This window comes from Bidens hawaiensis, unplaced genomic scaffold, assembly GCF_021521415.1.
Source record: "Bidens hawaiensis isolate Kalapana, Puna unplaced genomic scaffold, B.hawaiensis_p1.1 tig00037261_1, whole genome shotgun sequence".
NCBI classification, from domain to species: domain Eukaryota; kingdom Viridiplantae; phylum Streptophyta; class Magnoliopsida; order Asterales; family Asteraceae; genus Bidens; species Bidens hawaiensis.
The window spans coordinates 51101-73310 of record NW_027496504.1 but is presented as its reverse complement, the minus strand read 5'-3'; the positions used below and the strand labels follow the sequence as shown (position 1 = coordinate 73310).

The 22210-nt window shown below is 33.8% G+C and overlaps 1 protein-coding gene across 1 annotated transcript; it reads left to right on the top strand.

The window, feature by feature from the left end:
• The first annotated feature begins 1153 nt into the window (after positions 1-1153).
• LOC143589170 (putative serine/threonine-protein kinase PBL21) lies at positions 1154-6501 on the top strand. The gene is made up of 6 exons (XM_077070007.1): positions 1154-1189; positions 2966-3050; positions 3481-3659; positions 3735-3924; positions 4504-4895; positions 6169-6501. Exons 1-6 carry the CDS (start codon positions 1154-1156, stop codon positions 6454-6456), a joined length of 1170 nt encoding a protein of 389 aa, XP_076926122.1. The 3' UTR covers positions 6457-6501.
• The last annotated feature ends 15709 nt before the right edge of the window (positions 6502-22210 follow it).

Genomic DNA, 22210 nt, shown 5'->3' with positions numbered 1-22210 from the left:
AGCAACCTAGTCTGATTCTCACGCCGGAGGGTGGTCACAAGGAGGAACTCCCCCCCTTCTCAGTGACGAGCTTACGGTGTTTGTTTTGCAGGTCTCCTGAAGAACAGCCTTCTCAGTTAGACCTCATCCGTGGGAAACATTACTTAACCCCCAGATTATCTATAATCTGTACCGGGTCACTTAGTGTTTCTTCATTACCTTAGTTCTTAAACTCACGTACATATACATTTATTTAACATCAATTTCTAAATTTTTTAGAATAAGTTCACTAAAACCCGTAAAGTGCAGGATTTGAAACTACTAAGATATAACACTTCATCGTCAGGATACTCCCTTAAGGACATGTAAATACATGTAACACACTAAACCCTTCCTACGTAGGGCTGCCTAAACTACTCGTCGCTCGCTTAAAAATTGCTCGAAAAATGTTCGTTCAATTTCAGCTCGGTTTGGAAATTAGTCGTTTGGCTCGGTCCGGTTTGAAAACAAACCAAGCACGAGCAAAGCCTCGATCGGTTCGATTTGTTTTTGCTTGAATTATTTATTATATATATATATATATATTAAGTATTTTTTTTATAGTTTTTGAAATTTTCCTATTTTGTGTTGACTTTAAAATTCAAATTTAAACTCTAGCTGCTCGTTTTATATATGTTTTCTTGTTAACTTTGAGTTTTAGACGTTTTTTTTTATTGAAAGTCGAGACATTTTGGAGTTAAAAGTCTTGAATTAGTTATATTTATTACTTTTAGAAATTTAAAATTAAAATGTAAGAAACCAAACAAAACCAAGCCAAACCAAGCCTTTTTTTAAACCAAACCAAGTTCAAGCATAAAAGTGCCGCTCGTTTCTTATTATTCAATCCGCACGGTTCGGCTCACTTTCGAACCAAACCAAATATGAGCAAGCCTACGTTCGGTTTGGCTGGATTTGTGAACAACCCTATTCCCACATAGAAAAACAAATGTTTTTGTTTTATTTTATTTTAACACAAGCCAAAATACAAATTTAAAGATTATTAAAGTTAGAAACAATTACATTACCTAACTGGAGAGACTGATTGCTAAGAATTCTGGTCTAATGATATGTGGGTGATGGTTAAGGTTTGAGTCTTAAGGTTCTAGGTTCGAAACCTGACTCAAGTCCTATAGTGATGGATTTTCTCCTTAATGGTGTTCTTGAATCCGAGGTAAGACATGTCTGAAGTGTCAAAATCAGTATAGATGTTTTACGTTTAACATCCTGTTTTAAAAAGACTCACTTGGATATTAGATATTAGATATTAGAAGTAGTTTTAATAGCCGTTAAAAAATAATAATAAAAAAGAAAAGAAAAAGAAACAAAAGAACACAATACTAGGGATAATGTAATAAAGTCGTTCCATGAGTAAGTTTCTATTTTGCTTAGCTGGAACCGAAACATATATAAATGAAACGAGGCGGTGAAAGTCTTAAAAGCGCCACTGAGAACGACATTCAACGATTTAATAATATCTTTTTAGCATTTATTTTGGGACCCTCATACTTATTTATCATAATTACAAGTTTATTTTTATAAAAAAAATATTAAAAAGCTAAAAACTTCAATTTAAAAAGAGGATGCTTTGGGCTCAAATCTCACATGTGACACACAAATAGATGGTTTCGGATTGGCCTTAGGGTTTTCTCATCCATGGTGTGTTTTTTCTTGAGGGATGTCTTCAATAGTAAGTGGAATGAAGATAAGTGGGTGAACCAGTGACCTATCAGTGGTATAAATTTACGAAATGTATTTTAGTAACCATTAACTATAGACATAAATGTCATTTTACATGACGTAAATAAAAAAATAAAATAACTAAATGACTTGTAATCTTAAAACCATGTGCAATGGTCTCCCTACAACACAACGAAGGTGGTGATTTGGCACCGCCACCGTGCATGTCGTGGTGTGGAAGGTGATGGAGTGCATGTGACCTTTGCCATAGAATGTACAAAACACAGGCCAGCACGGTGGTTGGTGCACGAGAGAAGACGATATGGAGAGAGCGAGAATACCATAACATATGGCCCAACACTAATATATGAATAATGATTTTCTTATCATACTCAATAAATACTCATATAATATAGTAATATAATATAGTAAAGGTCACAAATTTTATATCTTACCTTATTTCTTAAATTACTAAGTTTAATTATTTATTTAATAGCATAGTCATAAGTACGACAAAAAATAAAGTAAGACAGGACCATCTCTATTGCATGATCCGGGAGCATGCCCGCAATCAACATGGAAGACAGAAAGACAGGCGCGTCAGATATGACGAGAAGAGAAGATCTAATATCTTTTCCCTCCCCAAGTGTAAAAGCGATATCAGTGATTATCGTTTTATTGGTAGGCCCCGGTTCGAAAACCAGATTCAAATTTTTAAACCTAAAAACCGAACCGAAAACCTAACCCGGTTTTAAAAAGTTAACCTGTTTGAAACCGAATGTTCCGAGCCTACATGGCATCCACATTCATTGACACCCTCTATATAACGAAGCAAAATCATAACCGAGTCACAAAATATATCCACTAAATATTAATCCGTGTCAAATATAGTATGAATACACTGGCACCCATTTATTACGACGGATTTGATACGTCATCTATCACACTTAAATTCTTAGCCCAATTCACCAGATTCATACTCTTTACCGCTTTTGCTGCTTAAATTTATTCAATTTTTTGTTTTTTTCTGTACCCATTTGGTTTATTATTCAATTTTTGTACTTTTGTGCTTCAATTTGATCAATTAGTTCCAATTTAGTCTTATTTTTGTTGGGTTATTCAATTGGGTTATGTCAATTCCGTGTTGATTTGTTAATTGTCGTGTTATATGAAAAAAAATTTAATTTTTTTTCGATTTTTAGTACTTTTTTTGCTTCATTAGGGTTTGTAATTTGTTATATGTAAATTCTGAAGTGGGTTTGTGTTGAAGATGAAGAAGTGGTTTTCTTGCATTAAATGCTGCTATAAAAATGTTAAAAATTTCGATGGTGATGTCGAATCAAATCGAGTTGCAGGTTTGATATGTTTATGTTGCGGGGTGTGCACGGTTTGGTTCAGGAGAAAACCAAACCAAAAACCGAAACTTGGTTGGAATTTTGAAATCCGTTCGGTTTCAGTTTCTTGATTTTTGGTTTGGGTTCGGTTTTTTCGCATTTGCCATTTGAGCTTGAAAATTTTGGGTTGAATGATTGATTATTATACATTTGGGCTAAAATATTTGAGTTATATATTTGTTAAATTCGTTATGCATTACTTTAAATACTAAATGAAAATTTATAGGTTCGGGTTTTACAAAACATAAAACCAAACCGTCAGTTTTTGTTTTGGTTCGGTATTTTCAGTTTTTTTTCGGTTTTGGATTGGATTTTTCGGTTTTATGCACCTCTACTATTTTGTATTGATTTGTGGATTTATTTATTGAATTTGAATAATGTTGGTGTGTAGATAAGAAGGTGAATGATGAACCAATGAGGGAGAAAAGGTTTAGTAGTCATAGGGCTAATGTGGCTCATAGTTTTTCGTTTCGTGAACTTGCGGTTGCGACACAGAACTTTAAGGATGCGAATTTGATCGGTGAAGGGGGGTTCGGGAGTGTTTTCAAGGGGCGGTTAGAGTCCGGGAAAGTAAGTTGTTGTCGTATTTTGTTAAGTGATTATAGTGCTGGATTTTGGGATTGATGGTTGACTTCTGATGAGCAGGTGGTTGCGGTAAAGCAGTTGAACCTTAATGGTCTTCAAGGGAACCAGGAGTTTATTGTTGAGGTGCTTATGTTGAGTCTTTTGCGCCATTCGAATCTTGTTACTTTGATCGGTTATTGTACTGATGGAGATCAGAGACTGTTGGTTTATGAGTACATGCCACTCGGTAGCCTCGAAAATCATCTTTTTGGTAAGCTCTAATGATATATTTGCGCCTTTGATATTATACTGATGATACACATTTTGGTTTCAGAGTTATAATAATGCTTGTTAATGCAGATTAACAATTTAACATAGAACTGGAGCCTCAAAAGATTATTATTATTTTTTTTTTTGAAATTTCAATGCCTTTGGTGTCGATTTTGGGCTTTAATCTTTTGATGTATATGCTAATATTGTCTGTGATTTGAAATGTGCTTGCTATTTTATAAGTAATGATCTTAATACTTAGTTTAAAAAAGATACAGATTTAGCAAGAAAGATAAAAAGCTACTATCTTTCTCCATTATTCTTGTTCTTTTTCTTCTTATTGCCCGCTTTTGACCGGAAAATTTTGTTATCTACAAAGTAGTAGTTAACTGACAGCTGGAAATTACAACACACTTTGACCGAAAATAAACGGATAATAAATTTCTTATATTTGCTTTTGTACCATGTTAATGCTTCAAGAAATGAATATGATTCTTGTGACTTCACATGATTCATATTTTGTCACAAAAAGCTTAACTTAGTTGAATAACTTTAACATATAATATTTTTATATTTTCAGATCTAGAGCCCGATCAGGAGCCACTGGATTGGTACACTCGATTAAAGATTGCTGTTGGTGCAGCCCGTGGGCTCGAGTATCTCCATTGCAAAGCAAACCCGCCTGTAATTTATCGCGATTTAAAATCTTCAAACATTTTATTGGATCATGACTATAAGCCCAAGCTTTCAGATTTTGGGCTGGCTAAATTGGGCCCGGTTGGTGATAACACTCATGTGTCGACTCGAGTTATGGGTACTTATGGTTATTGTGCTCCTGATTATGCTATGAGTGGTAAGCTAACTACAAAGTCGGATATCTATAGCTTTGGTGTCGTTATGCTGGAGCTTATTACCGGACGTAGAGCCATTGATACGACTAAGAAGCTGGGAGAGCAGAATTTAGTTGTTTGGGTGAGTTGACTTTTTGACTTTTAAAGATTATTACTTTTATTAGTAGGGTGTGCATGGGTCGGTTTTCGGTTCAAACAGAACCAAAAACCGAAAAGTTGGTTTTGGTCTTTTCAGTTTCAGTTATTTTGGGTTTCGATTTGGGTTCGCCTTAGTTTCAGTTTTTTCGGTTTTACAATCTAGGCTTGAAATATTTGGGCTAAAAAATGACCTAAAATAATGAATTTGGGCCTAAAACTGTGCCTAATATTTTTTATAACTAATAGTTACATTAATATTATAAATTGGGCTAAAATATTTGGGTAACATTATTTATTAAGTTCTTATATATTACATAAGATTCACAACTAAAATTGAAAAGCCATATATTCGGTTATTTTTTTTCGGTTTTAATTGCACGCAAACCCAAAACCTAACCAAAAGTTCAGTTTTTACAAAAAACCAAACTGTCGGTTTTTGTTTGGGTTCGGTTTTTTCGGTTACAAATCAGAATTTTCAGTTTCATGCACACCACTATTAATTAGTAATAGTTGTCTTGTAAACGAATTGAATGCTTAGTGAACAGTTCGGTGGGAACTTTTTTTTTTATTTAATAATGAATGAACATGAACAAAAACTTTTATTCATTCAATTAAACGAATGAACATGAACACATGTCTCTTGAACGCTCGTTCACGTTCATTGGTTTAAATTTGTTGATGTTCGTTAATATTATCATTTAAAATTTTTGGCCCATTACAACTTAGTCTAGTTATTTTTAATAACTTTTTAGGTCCAACACATTGTTCTTCACATACTTTTTTTTAACTGTTTTAGCTCGTTACGTTCGTTCATCTATGTTTAGTTATGTTCGTTCGTGTACGTTTGTGAACTGCTCGTTTAACTGTTAATGAATGAATATAAACATACCAGGACATGTTCATTCTCTTAACGAACGCACACGAACAAGAAACCGCATTTGGTTAATTGTCCGTGTTCGATTGTTTGCTCTGTTAATATTAAACGAACAAACACGAACATACACCGTTCGTGCTCGTTTGGTTTACAAGCCTAAGTAATAGTTATCGGCCTAATTAATGCTTTAATTATGAATACACAAACCATATTTTTTCAATAATAATCTGAATCTTTTAAACGAACTATTTGTGAACAAACCCAACCCAAACCGACGCAATTTAGTAAACGGGTCAAATTTGCCGCCTCTTCAGTACATTCATCTTTCTTTGTTGTACAAAATGCTTTTGCTTTGAATAATAATATTATTGAATATATGCAGTCGCGTCCCTTCTTAAAAGACCGTAAGAAGTTTGTTCAGCTGGTGGACCCTATGCTGCAAGGTCGATTCTCCGTGCGTTCGGTGCACCATGTGGTTGCAGTAACTGCAATGTGTCTTCAAGAGCAAGCAAATTTCCGGCCCTTGATTGGTGATATTGTTGTTGCACTCGAGTACTTAGCCTCTCAAGCTGAAACATTTGAAAATACTAAGAGTTTGACTAATGTTGACTCTCAACCGTCACCCTCAAAACAAGTCGAAGAAGATCATGCTCTTAAGCTATCTACATGACGGTTTTTCTGTTTATGTGCTTGCACAAAATAACACCAATTTCTTTTTGCCAAAAGATTTATCACAAACTTTAGGTAAACGTCATAAAATGATACTTAATTCATATTTGATAAGTGTAGATAAAATTAATTGTTTTATTTTGTTTTTAGGGTAAAGGTCTGCCTTCGTTCGCAACGGTGTATAATTCGTAAGTGTCGGTTTTCGGATAAGGTTTTTAAATTTGCTTTTCTTTAATGTTGAGTTATAACTTATAATGATGGTTTTCATTTTCTATGTAGATAAATATATATGGACCTAATGTTTTGTTTCTTTGTCACTAAGACATTTTTGTTTTCATTATGAGTTTGAATTCATATGACCAAATTCTATGGTGTGTTCAAAAGTAAATAGACCTACCGAAAGCAAAAGTCTTGTTCTTTGTTCTTAATGATATATTTTAAAAGTTTTGTTCTCACAAAGCGCCGGATGGGGCCATAGGGGGAGAAGGTTATTCAATAATAATAATAATAATAATAATAATAATAAGATAATGATCTGTATGGGCTCCATCTACAACATCTTTTTTTTTCTTTTCAAAAAGCCTTTTTAGTGACGTGACGTCACATGGCGTAAAATGCCCCATAAAGGCTTCATCAAATACACACGTTCTGATGGATTTAGATTTTATGCATTATGATGCACGCTTTTATTTTTTAGAAAGAAATGAGTGTTTTTCTGGTTGTGGATGATGGTCATAATGGTGTGTATGTATGGGTAGTGGAGGATTTCCGTATGGAGGATGCCTATAGGCTATAGTGGTAGTATGTGGTTGGCGGATTCTGGTGGTGAGAACGACTATTATGTTATGGTGGTGGTGTAATGATACGAGGATAAAGAATTTTTAAAAAAGTCAAAACATTCATAGTAGAACATCCATCTTTTTAATCTCACATTTCATTATTTATATGTATCTTTATCTCACTTACAAGCACTTATTTTATTACTTTTTTTCCTCATTCCTAAATACTCACTAACATTTACATAGATGAGTGAATTTCTATATTCAGAGAATCATTATTTTCAAATATCTAACTTTTAGAAATAGAGATGAAGAGTCAGATAAGTTGCTTGGAATCCTCACAATCCATGAATTTCCATAGCACTAAAAATGAAGTAAATGAACTAATTGAAAAAAATAAAAGTCAAATTTTAATAACTATAGCACGATCATTAGTAACTAGCATTGAACTCGTGCACGTTGCGGTGTGCTAAACAACCATTAAAATGAACGTTCTTAAAGCTTTATAAAATAAAATCAAAACATTTATGTAAACCCACCATGCACCTATGTGGGCATTAAGTTGTGGTTGTCGAATATGTATACAACTATGACGCCGTGTACATAAGTGCATATATGACTTGCACATTATCATACGAAAGTCTGTTTTGAAAGAATGCTATATTGAAACGTAGATAACAATAAGCTTAATTTATGTAACGAGCTTAGCTTTAGGCTCGAGCTCGGGCTCGGGCTCATTTAAACTCGTCTCGAACGAGTTTTTCATGAACTGGCCTCTAATAGCTCGCGAGCAGCTTGAAGATGAGAACCTTACCTACGTTTGGCTTACCAAGCCCATGCACGTAAATATATACTCTACAAGGCTATACAAAAACAGGATGTTTTTATGTGAAACTTACAACCGAGGACCAAACCCAATTAAGCAAACGGACCGGTTAAAGAGGTTTTATGGTTTGGTTGTCAACCTAGACCCGGATTTATATCCTGCAAAACAAATCACCGTGAGCTCGTTACAAGAAGGACAAGATGGGGGGGGGGGGGTCTTCTCGTAACCACCCTCCGGCGTGAGAATAAGTACCATTCTTCTAGAGAGAGAAGGTAATATATGCGATTGATGTAATATTGAGAGTTGTCAATGAATACCTCATGATGATTTGAGAGGGTATTTATAGCCAAGAGTGAAAGAGAATGATTGGTCCAGCTCTCACTATCCAGAAGATGCTTCCTTTTACCTGGAGGGACACGTGGCCGGTTCTGATAGGGGACAATAGTTGGCCATGTGCTAGGCCATTTGGGAAATCCAGCTGGCTCCTCCTTATTGGTTGATCCGTCACGTGCTCTCTATGAAGGAGGTAAGCATCGATGTCAGGGAATATTTAACAAGCTTCTGAAAGGTCACTGCTGTAAACCGTCTTTCCTTTACAAATGTGAGGCCATTCTTTCTCCTTCTCGCGGGTTCCTCCGCGTGTTTCTAGAAGAATGTTTTTTCCTTTGTTCTTCCGCCCGCTGATATCTTCCGCGGGTTTTTGGATAATGATTGGACTTCTGCTTTTTGGCGGGTGGCTTCCGCGGGTGCTATTCTTGTTATAACTGACCCGCGAGAATGCTTTAAAGGAGTTAAGGGCCCTTGGCCCATTTCAACTTTCTACGACCTTACCTCTATAAGTCCACCTAGTCCATTGTTCCTTCCGCGTTATTTTTCGTGCGGATGGAATTATGGACTTAAGCCTTTTGTGAGTTATGACATGTCTGGGATTTTATTTAAGCAAAGAATTAAGATAAGCATCAAAGGTTTACGTGACAGGTCTACCCTGCTGATGAGACCGGTGGTGTTAGAGTTTGTTTTGGCATTCTGCTGTGAGTGATGGATGCTTTGAAAACTGTTCAAATACTATTCAATTTCCCATTTCCGCTTTCCCGCCTGCCGTGTCGAACACTCATTGGACCTCCAACTTCTCTCTCTTATGTATGTCTTCCTATTGCATTAACTGTGATGTGTATAAATAGGAGAAACTCATAGCAATCTTCATGCGTTTCCTTGCTTACTCCGATATTATTTCTTTCGCTGGAATTACTGTGTTTGCTATTCTAGCCCTACTTTGCCATCATTCCTCGTTGCAACATATCTCTTTCTGATTTCTTAACGGCTGGTGGCGAGAAAAAGAACCCTTCCCCGTTCGTCGACCGCATAACGGTAAACTGGAAAGAAAAGGACTATCTGGACATCGTCAATGGCTACGGGCTTGCACCTGAGTTGGAACCAGAGCTCCCTGCTGTCGGTTTGACCGTCGGTAAACCTCCGAAAGGGAAGATGGCGCTATATGTTGAAGATTTCACCATTGGCTATCTTCGCCTGCCGATTACCATATTTTTGGGAAATATTTTGACAGTGAATGGTATTCACTTGTCCCAAACGCATCCTTTTGGGTTAGTGAGGATTCGTCATTTCGAGTTTTGTTGTAGAGCTCAAGGCATCGTTCTGATGGTGGATAAGTTTTCCGTTTTTTATAAGGTGCAGGGGCGTGGCAGTTGGTATAACTGTACTTCTACCAGAAAAGGCGTGATAGGAACAGAACTGCCACGTAGTTCCCATGAATGGTGGACGAAGTTCCTTTGGACTCGTGAAGACTCAGTTCCAATTAAGATGGTTATATGCCCCCTCTCCGAGAAATTGCCTGATCTACGCGTTGTTACATATGTTGATCAGCCATGTAACATCTCGGATTTTTCGTACTCATATTCGTTTACGTTTAACCTGACCTGGGAACAATTTTAGATCTTTGTTATTAATCAAAATCACATATCTATAAGTATTAAATATTTACATATTCATTTTATGCCCCTTATACTTTCTGAGATGTTCATTTCTTGTTTTATACATAAAAGGTTCATTATTTATCCAATTTTCAAACTACAAAAACCTAAATTGCCAAAATTCAAACTTCTCCCTTCCTATCTCCGGAGCGCTGTGCGACCAGGCCACCCTCTCACCGTCGTGCAGCGCCATCACACCACTGATCAGATCGTTTTGAGTTATTTGCTTCCTAGTTCGTTTTGGCCCGAAATCGCTTATTTTTGGACTAAATCAAGTGTTTTAAGCCCCAAGAAAACTAATATAGCCTAATTACATGTCCATGTTCATTACTCCTTATCCAAGAATGAATTTTACTGCTTGATATGTGAATTTGATCATTAAAAACATATTCGGTTTCCTAAACGAGTAAATTTACTAAATATGGTTTGTTTTTGCTTATTCTATATAAACACATCATAATTCTTCTGCCACAGACTTCCCTAGACCCTAAACTATCATTCTCAGCCGTCACACGCTTTTGTCTTTCATCATTTTCTTCGATTTGCCATAATACTCGATTAAACAAGCTTTGGAGGTTGACTTTGCTTATATTTGAACCATTGACTTCTGTTTCTCATCGATTCAAGCATTATCCGGGTAAGTTGTCTTCTGTGAAATCATTCATACATATTCCCTAGTCAATAACCTTCAATCAATTTTCATGGTTGAAGGGTGTTGACTGACCAATTCGCTTAAAACCCGTTAAAGGGCAAAACAGCCAACAAGTTTGACTTTACATTTTCTCATACTTCTGGTCAAAAACAATGTTCGGTTCAGTAGACTTTTATTCTCGTAACAAAATTTTAAGGCTATTGACCAAACCCGACTTCCGACTCGCTGTTTGAATTCTGGTCAGTACCGACTCGTTTAAAATCTTAAATTTAACATAACCGGAGTTCTAAACATCCGTTTGGATTGATTCCAGCGGCAATGAGTTCGTTTTTACTTATGTTATCATATCTCAAAGTTTTAAGTTCTGATTGTTTATCTCTTTTGACGCGTTAGTGGACGACTCGCTTAATCGTTAACTCGTATATTCGTAATTGTATTCACTTGCTTTTAGTCTAAGGTTAGTTTGATCATTCCCCTATTATCTACTATTTTCAAACGTTTTGGGGACATATGTGTACTTATTCATATTTTCTATCATATATTATACACGAACTCGCAAACATAATCATTGTTTGTATATCAATTAAATGTTATTTGCTACTTGTTTAATTGTTTACTTTATCACATTTGGAGAGGTCCAACATATTCTCATTATAGTATGTTCATACGGCCGTCGTAGTAACCTGAGCCCGATTCACTTGGCGATGGTAACCAACAATCTCAGCATTGTAACCAATGCCCGATTCGCTTGGCAACGGTTTAATGGCACACTAGCAAGTCTATGGTTTGTTATGGTTTGATTGATTACTACTCACATATGTTTGTTTACGCATTTAACATTTATCATATATTATATACATATTATTGTTAGTGTCAAAATTGATGATCATCTCACTCAACATGTGTCGTTGACAAACTCTGTTATTTTCTACGCATATGCAGGTTGCTTTTGAATTGAAGTTTGACGTGAAAAGGACACATAGACAAGACCTTAGGATATAATGAAGAAAATCATTATTTAAGTTTATATTCACGTATTTAAATTGTTTGTCATATTTGTAAAATTGTGTGTACTGTTTAAAATAAAATAATTAAATAGATATTGCCATTTATAATCGTGATAGTGTCTTCGAGCTGTGAACAATCATGCTCACGTCCTGACATTTCCGTCTTAGGTTGGGGTGTGACAAGCTATGGCTCATCTCTTTGACCCGCATACCGACTCCCATGCGCTACATATTGGAATCTGCTTTGGTGCGGGCTGGAATAAGTCGTCTTTGGCCTTATTATGAGTTTGAGCCTTATTATAGCGAGACGAATAGATTTGAGTATTATTATATCCTTATTTATTTATTATTTTTTTATTTTTTGTGTGGCTCCTTTTAACTTTTTGCATTCAATATTCAGCGATGGAACTATCTTGTACACCACTGTTGACACTGTTCCGGACAGCATGAAGCCGTCCGCGTGACCCATAGGCACTTCCAATCCTTGATCAGACAAGGGATAACTTTTTGTTCCCGCAAGACCTTCGCACGGAACCTGCGGTGATTGAGACTATACCTTCAACAGGTGAGTTTGTTCTAAACCCTCGTCCTGTAACTGCCCTTACCTTCGACGGGACGATCGTACTTCTCACGTCCAGCGAGGAATCATCGTCCCGCGAGGAAGTATCCTCTCCCACTGATTTTGCAAGTGTTCAGCGTGCTATTGCATATATAAGTCGTAAAAGAAAACATTGCTCTGAATATAGTGGTAGAGGGGCTGTGAAGCAGAGTACTGTTGGAGGTTCCAATCCGGAAGGTGAAGGATCAGCCAGAAACTATTGATCTTGACAACTAGGTTCAAGCGGAACAAGAAATTGGCCCGCAAGCAGAACAACCAACTGTGACGCATGCACCGAAGGCGAGGCCAAAGAAAGTTCGCCTTAGTGATTGGATTAAAAAGGCGGCGGGAGCGCCCAAAGGTGCAGTTTCTCGTAGTTCTTTCAAATTTTCTTTCCTGGCTGTTATATATTCTCCTTATGTTTATGGAAAGTCTTGTTAAGAAAGCTACAAAAGGTGCCTCCAAGACAATCGTCCTTCGAGAACCCTCTCCCCCGCCCAAGGTGGTCCCGCAAGCTGATCCTTTGCTTGGCGAGGGAAAATATGTCGAACAAAATCCTTTAGGGCGGATAGTGAGAAAATTTCTCAATTTGACCCACAATTTCAAGAATACCAACCGCCACACTCCTCCCTGCTGCTTCAAGAAGGTGAAGGAGGATCTCCATAGGCAACGAATGATGATTTCTATGGCCACCTAAATCCCCAAGAAGACTCGGTAATCCACAGTCCTCGCTGGAATTTAGTTCAAGGTTCACACTTTATCAGTGTGAATGCTTGTCGTGAGTTTTTATTATATGGCATTCCACCTGCTGAACGCGCTTTTTCTGCGCGGCCATCCTCGCTTCGACGTTGCTGATAGTTTCACTTATAACCTAGCCGACGTCATTTCCTCTGGCTAAGAAATTTATTGCGAATTGATGTCAATCTGGGAGGAGTGGGGGTCAGCAGAAAATGAAATGAAAACCCTTCGAGAAGAAACTGCTAAATATCGCCAAAAAGCCAACACCGCCAAGTGGAAGCTTACAGATGCCGATAAGGCTCTTGAGGAGGCCCAAGAGAAGCAAGCTGCAGCCGCCAAGGCTTGGAAGGTGGCATGTGAACAACAAAACACCACTCTTGAAGCTGCCAAGGAACAAACCCGTCAGAAGGAAGCTATCGAAAAGGTACGTATGTTTGCTCCCTTGGGCCCTGCTAGGGGCTACCGCCCCTAGGACCCCGCTACCAGCGGCGCTGCCCCCTGGACCCCGTTCGTTAAGGGCTTCACTAACCTAGAAATATGATACGATTAGGAGTAGTTAAGTGATGCTTGTAATTTATTACACAGTTAAACGTGCCCAGGTTAAAAAGAGGTGTTACCGTTAACTCTAAGAGAAACAGGATCCAGGTGAGTTTCTAGCCCCTTTCTCTGTTATGTTTTTCGGGGCTGTGTGCATACTCCTATGTGTTTAGTTAATACACTTACCTTAAGTGGAAAGTGCATGCTATATGAATGTTTATAAATGATACTTGAATGATATAGAAAGAGTTAAGAGTATGCACGTAGATGTATACAAAAATATATAATTAAAAGTATGTATGGATGTATGGTACGAGCATAAGAGAACCAGACCCTAATAATATCCGAGGCAGAGGAGAACTGGACCCTAATAATATCCGAGGCAGAAGGAAATGACTCCCTAATAATATTCGAGGCAGAAGGGAACCGGTCCCTAATAATATCTGAGGCAGAAGGGAACCAAACCCTAATAATATCCAAGGCAGAAGGGAACCGGACCCTAATAAATCCGAGGAAGTTGGACGAAATGCTCTTTAAAACGTAGAAATAATTATGTAGGTATTACGTAAGCTAAACCAAGAAAGTATGAAAGAATGAAAATATGAATGTACGAAAGTAAGAATGTATGTATGTATGAAAGGTAAACAGGTTAAGTATGTAATTTGTATCTTCGGATACGTATATGTAAGTATGTGAATGTATATGTTGCCTGATTAAATAGAACTCACTCAGCGTAGCTAACTTTTAGTATGCACGCAGGAAAATAGGTTAAAGTAGCTGGCTTGAGGGAGACACATGACATTGGACTGAAGAGGCTAACATCTTGAGAAGAATGTTATGATGTTATATTTTGTTATGTTTTTATTCTGCAAGACAAATATGAGCAACGTTAAGACAAGATTTGAAATGTTTTGTAACGAATGGCTTATATTTTTATGTTTCGTGAGAAGTTTTAATTCACTATGATATTTAAAACTGTGTTTATTAGTAAATCCAACACTCAATGTAGAGCATCGAGATCAGGGCCTTACAAGATATATGCGGTTGAATAATGTGCTTACTTGAATTAATGACATTTGATTATCCTTAATGTGAATGTGTTAATGTTACTCAGGTATACAAGAAAGTAACATTTGCAAGTAATTCATCTACTTATGTTGTTAATTATGTTATTATCAATTAGTTTATGAAATACCAAATTTGTCACACTTTTTTTTAGGGTTTCAAGTCCGCAAAGTAAGTGAACTTCGGGCATTTGATAGGCGTGTTATGGCAACCGGAGACCAGTTCGTATGATCAACTCTTAGGAGTCTTCCTTTTATATTATACTAATTTCATTTGTGGTTAAGAGTGCTTTGTTTATGTTTCTAGAAAATCAGTGCCACTATGTATAAGGCTTATATGAGTAGAAAACATGTTCATGTGATGTTATGCGTTTAGTGAAACATGAAGGTTTTTCTCTAGCATATTATCAAAGTTTGTTGTTAATCCGTAGACACTGAAATTAATTTTTATTTATTCAATAAGCTGTTGCAAGTCAAGCGAGTGCCTTCTTAGATTCAATTACAACTTAGGGGGTGTTTGGGATTCCTTATTTAACCTCCTTATAACTTATATAAGTCATAAGTTATAAGTTACAACGTTGTAGCTTATGACTTATACACTCACAATCTTTGATTTTCCCGAACATCTTATAACTTATATGTTATAAGTTATAAGTCATAAGGAGATAAAATAAGTAATCCCAAACACCCCCTAAAGGTATGATGCTTAATTTGGTATCCTTTTTAATTACTTTCGTCATTGTCTATATTTGACATCCTTTCACAACAATTATTAGGAGGCAAAGTAATTATTTTTTGTAGTAACATTGGTCATCACATTTTTATTAGTTTGAAGTGATTTGATGCCTTTAGATAAGAAACTTCTCTTTTAAATTAAAAAAAAAAAAGAAAATTTCATATTGTAGTTTGTTTTGCAATAATTATCAACAAAAGTTAAAGACGATCACTAGCAAGAATTGGCATATACATGAAGACCAGTTTTTACACATGGTCTACTATATGTCGTGTTATCAAGAGCCAAGAGTACATATTAACTTATAATAACTATTTTAGATAGAGAATGTAAAGTTGCAAACAAAACAACAAATGTTGTTTACAAGAAAATATTTAAAAGCTTATGAAGTTTTTTGTATTAATATTATAATTAATTTTATTATTTATAACTTTATGTATTTAAATAGTATATTTTAATTGCTAATTTCAAGCAATATGTTACTTTTAACGATTATTTGATATTCTAATAGTATACACCTACTAATAAATCTATTAAAAAACAAAAATTTAATTGTTAAATTGTAATAGTATTATTCTCTTAACTTTTCATTCCGGCAATTTATTCTAATTAGAAAAAAAAAATTAATATTTATGTAAATTTATCAATTCGTATAAATACAAATTTTTAAATATCTTCAAATATATAAACTTAAATGTTACCTGACGATTTTACTAATTTTCATATAAAGTTATATGTTACCCTGGCGATTTTACTAATTTTTACACATATAGTACACGAGTTAATAACCTAATTTATCATATAAGGAAGGATTAGAAGCTGATACATATGTATTTAAATAAGTTATTTGTAGACAGAAATGGATCATAGACGTGGATCTGTGAACAAAATAGAAACTCTCATAAGAGCATTGACAAAATCTCACTATGATTAATTACGCTCTCTTTGGTTTTTTGGAATGAATTTCTTTTTAAATCTTGTCGTATGTGAGACTTAAATGCAAGACATCCTTATTTCAAACCTAAGTGAGTTTAAAAGTATTGTCTTTGCTAATTGACCACCACCCCATTAGTAATTATATTATCGTTGGTACGTGCATTCATGTTCGTGTTTAAGGAACTACTTTAAACTTTTAAATTTTCTAAAATAATCAACATTACAACAAATATTTTGTTAAAGAATAATAATTATAAAATCAATTAAAAGTAAAATACTAAACAAGCATTTACAACAAATATAAGACGTCTTAATTATCTAAGATCTGCTTGTTCATACATTAATCATGTCACCTTTTATTATTATTATTATTATTATTATTATTTATTTTTGAAATTTTTTTTTGGAATGATAATAAGCATTTAATATTCATGAAAAATAAATTTCAATGGTCAAAAATTCAAAGACCATTAGGGATTTTCATCTTATATATAAATACCTTTGCTGCTTTGCATGTGTTTGTCTTTCAACAACATTTTCATCCATATTTTTCTATTCAAGATTTTCTTATTTCCAATGGCTAAATTCAACATGTCCTCACAGACATTTTTATTTCTTTCAATTTCCATCTTCTTGATCATGGCTTCCATGGCACCTCAATCTCTCTCAAGAACCCTAATATGGCCTGCTCATGAAGTACCATCCGGACCAAGCCCAATTGGAAACCCCTTTGAAGCTAATGCTCATGAAGTACCATCTGGACCAAGCCCTATTGGAAATCCCTTAGAATCTGATGTTCATGAAGTACCATCCGGACCAAGCCCCATTGGAAATCCCCTAGAAGTTGATGCTCATGAGGTACCATCCGGACCAAGCCCTATTGGAAATCCCTTTAAAGCTGATGCTCATGAAGTACCATCCGGTCCAAGCCCTATTGGAAACAAATGATGGCTTTAGTGAGACAAAGCCAAGAACTATATGACGACGTTCTTTATTATTAATGGCATAGGAATTTTGTTTTAGTTGTTTGTTTTCATGGTCGTAAAGCATATACATGTCCATGTTATACATGCAACAAGCATGCATGTATGATATTTTATAGTACAATTGGTATGTTTTACGTTTGCTTCCATTCTCATGATCTTCGTAATCATCTATTTACAATATTTATCAAACAAAATACTCTCTTACTTAATGGATTATCGATATCGATCTATATATATATATAAACTGTAAACACACACACCCCTAGTAGGACTGTAGGAGACTCTACCATTGCAGTGTGATAAATCGCCAAAACATATTATATTTACAACTGAATCGAGGTTATAATTAATTCTTACATGATATGAATTTCAAAATTGTAATATGATATAATTAATATTATATTTATAACTTATGAAGTCCCATAATGAGGTGCTAATTATATTTGGTAGTTATTTATTGTATAAGATTAATATTTATTGTAAATGTAACATTTATTCATTCAACTCACAGTCACAAATTAAACAGAACTTGTATAGCACGCAGTATAGATTCATAAGTATTTAATCTAACATAATTTTAAAGTATTTAATCTAGCATTGGAATTACTTAGAAAAAAATTTTCAGAAATTAATTTTATAATGTAGGAAATAATTTGTATTTTGATTCAATTTAATAAATTTATATTACCCATAATTGATAAATGATGTAAGTATCAAATTAAAGATTTAATTGATAGTTTATTTTGGAAGAAAAAGATCGGGTAATAATTATAGGTATTTGAATTAAATTCATATTTTCAGTCATAAATATTAAAATCTAAATTTAAAATAATAGAATTTCCAAGCCGGAATTAAGAATTAGAAATTAGGAAATAAATTATGATTTGAAAATTAAAATTTAGCATAGTTTCATAGCAGAAAATTTTAAAGTTGCATTTAATAAGTAAACAAAATAAGAAATTATGGTTTACATAAATTATAAGCCAGAATCTTGAAAATAACTTACAATTATAATTAGTTTAATTTTGTTTTAGTCAAGTTAACAATGAAATATATTTGAATTAATTATGTCAACTTAGAATTTGAATTAGTTTTATGATTAATTAAGAAAGTGTTTATATTTCACATTTAGCAAAGATAATGATATTTATTTGTTTTATGAAAAATTCAGTGTATTATGAATCTGGCTTCCTTTTTTTCCGTAACCAATCTTCTCACTTATGATTAATATCTTCTGGAGTCCTTATTGAACGAATATATTTCTATGGAAAAATAGAGCATCTTGCAGAAGTCTTACGCGGGTTCAAAAGCTAGTTGATATTATAATGCAAATATACTAACTTTTACAATATCGAGTTTCGTTATTGATTTAAAGGTTTGGTACAAATACTGTGAATCATAGCTAACATTCTAATATCGTCATAGGCTTGTAAATGAACGGACGAACACGAACGAGGGTATGTTCGTGTTTATTTATTTAACTTTGATCGAACACAAACACATAATCGAACATTTTTTTTTTTGCTTATGTTTTATCACTTGTTACTTTCACATTAAGCATCACAAATTTTAAAAAGTTTATATTATATTATATAAAGTTAAAATATAGAGGGATACAAAACTAAGAGGTGTGAAAAGAATTTGTGACCACACAAAAACCCTCTCATAAAAATGTAAAAAAAATCAAAAAAATAATAATAATAAATCATAACTCAAAATATAAATAGAAAACGAAAAATTTTAAAACTAAAATGTTTCCCCGTCATTCCCTTCAAAAAAAGGCCGAAAAGACACAATGACGAAAATAAAAAAAAAACATAGTTATAACTAAAAAAAGACACAATTGATCACGAAATATAACACAATGCCGAACAAAATATAACAAAATGTTGAGTAATATAACACAATATCAAGAAAAAAAATATACAATGTTAAGAAAAAAAAATGCACAATTAATAACGAAAATAAACACAAATCATAATGATCTTTTACCTCAACATTTTTTTTAAGAACGAGAAAGACAGTGGAAACATTTTTGAGTTTTTACTTTTTTTGTCTTTATTAAATTTTAAGTTATGATTCTTTTTATTTTAAAAGGGTTTTTTGTGTGACTAATAATCCTTCTCATTTTCCTTCCCCTTTATAATATAACTTAACCCTATATATTAAATAGATATAAATTTAGTCACAATTATTTAATCTATGCTTTTCTTGCTAATTCAAAAATAAACATATTTTTAAGAAAATAATATCAAAGTATGTTGTTTTAAAAAGTCAAGTATATCATAAAATTTAAAATCTAAATAATCCCCACTGATTTTAGTTTCCTTATCTTTAAAATGGTAACAAATATTATATATATTGTGTTTACTTTTTTCTGTTTATATGTTACGCTTTTTAGAAAATTTGTGTAGTTTAACAAATAATGTCATCTAATCAACTAATTATTTATGTTTTTTTGGTTATTAAGAGGCATGCCACTTATAAGCTTGAGCAGTACATTTATTTGTAATTTTGTATTAACAGTGAATGATAAGTATATTGTTAAATTGTGTTTTGATTATTTTTAAATATTTTAATTTAATTAATTATCCGTATAATACATGGGTCTTAAGTTAATGCGTGTGTGTAATCTTTAGGTTTGATATTAAATTCTTTTAATTAATAAGTAAGCTAAATGACCAATTTGCTCACGTACAAGGCACATTACCTCATTTAACGATAAAAACTAACGATGTTAAGGCTAAATGAGGTAGCGTGCAAGATTTGTAAACATAAAGTACAAATTCTATCAATTTTAAGAAAGAACAAAAACAATCTTTGAAATTTGATGTAAATATAAATAACAAAATTTATAATTTACTCAATTTTTAAGGCCAATTTGGAATCCTATCAATAATTATAATTTACTCATATAATTATTAAAAACAAGTTAGTGAGAATTTGAAATTTATTAATTTCAGGAACGAAATCAAAACTAAGCCCTTCTTAAGTCTTATCAAACGAGACTTGACCAGTAGACCAATCCTTTTGCTTCACCTTTCAAACATTAAGAAAGAGCTTTTATACCACACAAAAGTCCAAATGCGTTGATGACAAAGTGATTAACTTGATATGCATAATCTATAATATATATAAATGAAAACCCTAAAATCCTACGTGTCGTGATGTGGTCGTCCCCCCTCCCCCCTCCCTTTTTATGGAAGCTACCAGATTGCTTCATTTTTAAATGAAAGCCTCTCATTGATTTAACCCAAATCCATGGGTATGAGTCATACCAAAACCCAAATTTATTGATATCTCTTAAACGGGTTATAACATCTCATTAAATTAAAAATTAATCTTACCAATTATTTGATAGGAAAATCCTATAAAATAGGGATATATTAAAATTTAATATCCAATTTAAAAAGAAAAATATATTATTTATAATTAATAAACAATTTTATAGTAAAAAACATAAACGGGTCATGGGTCATCAAATCCAAATAGCTTTTAAACAGGTTATAACATATCATTTTTTTATGAAACCATTTCATCATCAAACCCTAAGTATATTATTAACTTTCTTATAATAAAAAAATTAAAATCCAAAAAGTAAATATTAAAAAACAAAAGAATGTAAAACAACCATTTTCTCAAGCCATCAGATTGTTTTATTTGTAAATGAAGGCTTTTCACGTATTTGATTCGAATTCACGGGTAAAGGTCTCACCAAACCTATCCAGTTCTTAAACGGGTTATAACACTCATTAAATTAAAAATTAATCTCATCAAATATTTTATATGAAAATCCTATAAAACGAGATATACTGAAAATTAATATCCTATCTTATTTAAAAAAACATTATTTATAATTAAGAAACAATTTTATAATAAAGAAAATAAATGGGTAATGGGTATCACCAAACCCAGATGGCTTTTAAACCGGATTATAACATATCATTTATTTGTGAAACCATTTCATCATCAAAACTCAAGTATATTAATTATTAACTTTCTTATAATAAATAAAATTAAAATCCAAATATACATATAAAAATATTAAAAACGAATAATGTAAAAACAACCCCCCGTAATACGAGGGATAAAATCTAGTACTTGATAAAACGTGTAATCTCCTGATGATTCCCGCCTAAATATGAATGCTTTCCACAAATTGCTAATTGTCCTGGTTCTCTTTTTATGTTGTGGGATATTAGATTTTAATAAGCTTAAACTTTGACTCATTATCCGACGCTAAGTCCAACATAAAAAAATGTGTAACATATCTAAAATTTTTGGTCCAAATTTGACAAATTTATAAAGATGAATGACCAAAAATATTCTAAGATAAGTAATGGGAAGAAATGAGATAAAGAAAATAAAAGCATATTATGTTAAGGAAATAAGAAATCTCATCCCACATGAAAAGATGAAAGAAAATGGAAGCTCTTTATAAGAAAGAAAGTTTCAATATTAATATTCTTACGTGGCTAACCACTCTCAGTAGTCCTAGCGAAGGGTGCGACGCGCACGCGAACGTGCTCGGGCGATGGGCGCTTTGATGGCGCACTACCAAAGTCCAGGGACTAAAAATAGAAATTCTGGAAATCTTGCTACTTCGCGCAACGCGAAGGAATCACCTTCTCCATCTTCGCGCTACGAGAAGTAACGGTTAAGTAACCGTGTCGTTGAACGACACGTGGCAAGTCTAGTTGTCAACTCACCAGACCTATTGGTCTACTTCGCGCGACGCGAAGTGATGCTTCGCGCTACGCGAAAGACAAGAAATATCAAAGGTGATGCTTCTCACTAGGCTAAAATTCACTTCATCCACGCACACCAACTCTACCTTGAAATACGTGCCATAATCCCGACATTCTGGAGTGTTCGTTGTCTTGAAGTACGTGCAAGTAAAAGTACTGCCCA